The 2,845-nt window shown below is 34.7% G+C and overlaps 1 protein-coding gene across 1 annotated transcript in view; it reads left to right on the forward strand.

The window, feature by feature from the left end:
• Positions 1-1,154: 1,154 nt before the first annotated feature.
• The window catches only part of LOC110027100, a gene marked incomplete at its 3' end in the record, with an annotated part of 7,000 nt that continues 5,309 nt past the window's right edge, over positions 1,155-2,845 (forward strand). Inside the window, 2 exon segments of the mRNA XM_020728387.1 lie at positions 1,155-1,452; positions 1,540-1,661. Coding sequence (XP_020584046.1) covers positions 1,265-1,452; positions 1,540-1,661 — 310 coding nt within the window. The 5' untranslated portion in view covers positions 1,155-1,264.

Raw genomic sequence — 2,845 nt, forward strand, 5'->3', positions numbered from 1 at the left:
TTATTGGTTTCATATTTCAATAACTACTTATCTTATTTGATTAGGTCTGTTATAATTCCTAACTGTTTTGTTAAGAAGATAATCTCGCACACTCAATTTCTTCAATGCTCTAGGTTACTAAAAAAAAATCGTCTTAGATCATGGTACAAACAACTTGCCTTAGACAAATGTTGAGTGTGTCTTAACTATAACCCAACTCTCAATTTATTGAGTGAAGTGAAGGTACAAAGGTCTGCTAATGTTTATGGTTTTATTTAGGCTTAGCCACTTCTAACATTTTTAGCTTGTGAAAAGATCTCCAAGAATATTGTTATTTTGTTAAAACAAATATTTAGCTTCTATATTAGAGTTTGCTCTACTTTTTTCTAACATCTTATTAGTTGATGTAATGGAAAAAACTTATTAAAGATTTTAGGCATTGGTTACTTCTTTATTTTTAACAAGCCTAAATCAATCTCTATAGCTAATGTTGGTTAATAGCATATGAACTTTACTATCTATTCATTTTTTAGTGAATATTGATTACTTCAATTCTATTTATAGCATTATGCATTTAAGTAGAAAGGACTTTATTTGTTGGATTGGGGAACATCTCTTTTTGGTTCCCTATAAAAGAATCCATTTGAGAGCCACGTGAACATCTTTTATATTTACCTATCTTATATAAAAATTTTCATAATTACAAACATCATATGAAGCAACACTCATTATCATCTTTTAATATTCAAATTCAACTTTTCATTCATAAGTAAAATGTTGTGTGTAAAACTAATACTTTAGGTGTTAGATAATTTTCTCATTTTATAACAAATCGTATCGAATTTCCTCATCTCCCTAGCCAGTGCTTTGTTACTTAATACTGATGAAACCAACCTCGTTTCATTAAGTAGAGTATTACGGATACTCATTTGTATCTTTATAAAGTTGAGGTAATATTCAAATGTTAAATAGTGCATAATTCATTAAAAAAAAGAATATTGTATTGTTGTCTCTAATCTTCAAAATATTGATCTTTAACTTTTATTTTTTTAATTTTAATTAGGCAATAATTTTTAATGTGACTCGAGCAATATAATATCCTTAGCTTGTAGAATTATAATTGTTAAATAAATAAATATTAAAATATAGATGTTGTATAAAAATCACTAAGCAAAACTAAACCCTAAACCCTAGCAAAAACATTGATATTTTGTTCTTCGTCCGCTCAATTACTCTCTCATACCCTAAACTACTCTCATCTTCCTCCTCGATCCAAGCTCTCTCAATGGCTTCCACTTGCCTTAGATCTCTGAATCTCAGCTCCCTTTCTTCTCTTCGATCACGCGTCTCCAAAGCAAACATCCCCGGTCGGCTTCCGAAATCCTTCACCGCTGGATCCGCCCGGACTGCCACAGAGACAGACGCCGGAGCCGCCTCTCATTCTCCCATGCACCGATTCCGTGCCATCTCTCGGTACTTTGTTCAGATACTTGGCTTTACGTCATTCATTCACCTATTTTCTTCGAGAAGTTTATAACGGTTTTGAATCCCTTTTCGCAGGCCTCCAGTGGTGTTGGGGTCCTGCGCTGGATCCATGTATCCGCTTCACAGCGCGGTGGCGGCAGCGAGGCTGACGTCAAGGCTGAGCTTCAGTTCCATGAGCTGTCGAGATATCTCACAGGGTACCCTCTGCCGCACCTCTCCCGGACTCTAATGTTGTTGTTTTTTCTGTGAGTTTTTCCACTGCTCTGTCACTAGACCTATCTTGACGTCCATGTTTCTTGTCGAGAAAATATGCTGCCTTCTTATCCATTTAAACACGCCCATCCATTTTGTTTCTTTCATCTTAATGACATGAAAAGCGATTTAATTGGATTTAGAGTGTGAGATTAGTGCAACTAAGTTGACCCGGGAACCTTGGGGGCGGGTGTGGCGATTAATTGCAGAACTAGGCCTAGGTTGAGGATTACGAACTTGTGATTGACTTTGTTTCTCACTTGAAAAGACTTTTTTTTTAGTATTTAGCTTATACTTTGGTTGACATAATTAAAAACACAAAGAAACATACTGATGGTGGTGAGAAGCTCTATGATAGGATTGGTGGCTATAAATGGCTGCAGATGATTATTTTAGGATGCAGAGATGGGCTGCTGAGACCTTTAGGGGGGTATGGTGGTGGGAGAGCTAAGCCTAGCTCAATTTGGGCTAGTTTAGGCTGATTTAATTATTTTTGTGCTCCTCTTGGTTTAAGAATTATTCAATGTTGGTTTAATATCTAGTGTTGCTCATCACCACGCCCATGCTTGTTCTATTGCCTTTTTTGATGCTTTTGTTTGTTGGTATTTAACTTAAAATGTTATAAAAAATCTCAAATTTTGATTTTTATGACACCTTTTTAAGTAGTATAATATTTTATGTGTGCTTCAATTGACTGAAGGGGGCATTTTGTTTGAGTTTCACGCTTCAAAGCAAAAAAAAATTCTTTTTTGCTTAGCTACCTTGATTTTGGATGTTTTAATTTGAATGTTTTGTTGAACTGATGAATAATTACTTTTCAGTCATTTATCATGATTTAACTAGTACTTAACAAAAGTATATATTTAGATGCCAAATTCAAGTTATATGTTGCTAGAGTGAGTGTCGTTAGTCTCCAGCTCAATCTATTTATACCAGGCTTGCTCTCGTTTGAGCACTAGGAAAAATGTCTCTGGCCAAACTTTGTCAGTTTAAATTGTTGTTTATGTATGAGATGAGATCTCGAGGTATGTTTGTAAAACATTTGTCTCATGATACTGGACCACATCATCCTTGTTTGTCTATTTTAACTTAGTTTTCTCTGGTCTAACCATATTTAGCTTTTTTTTTT

This window comes from Phalaenopsis equestris, unplaced genomic scaffold, assembly GCF_001263595.1.
Source record: "Phalaenopsis equestris unplaced genomic scaffold, ASM126359v1 Scaffold000413, whole genome shotgun sequence".
Taxonomy (NCBI): domain Eukaryota; kingdom Viridiplantae; phylum Streptophyta; class Magnoliopsida; order Asparagales; family Orchidaceae; genus Phalaenopsis; species Phalaenopsis equestris.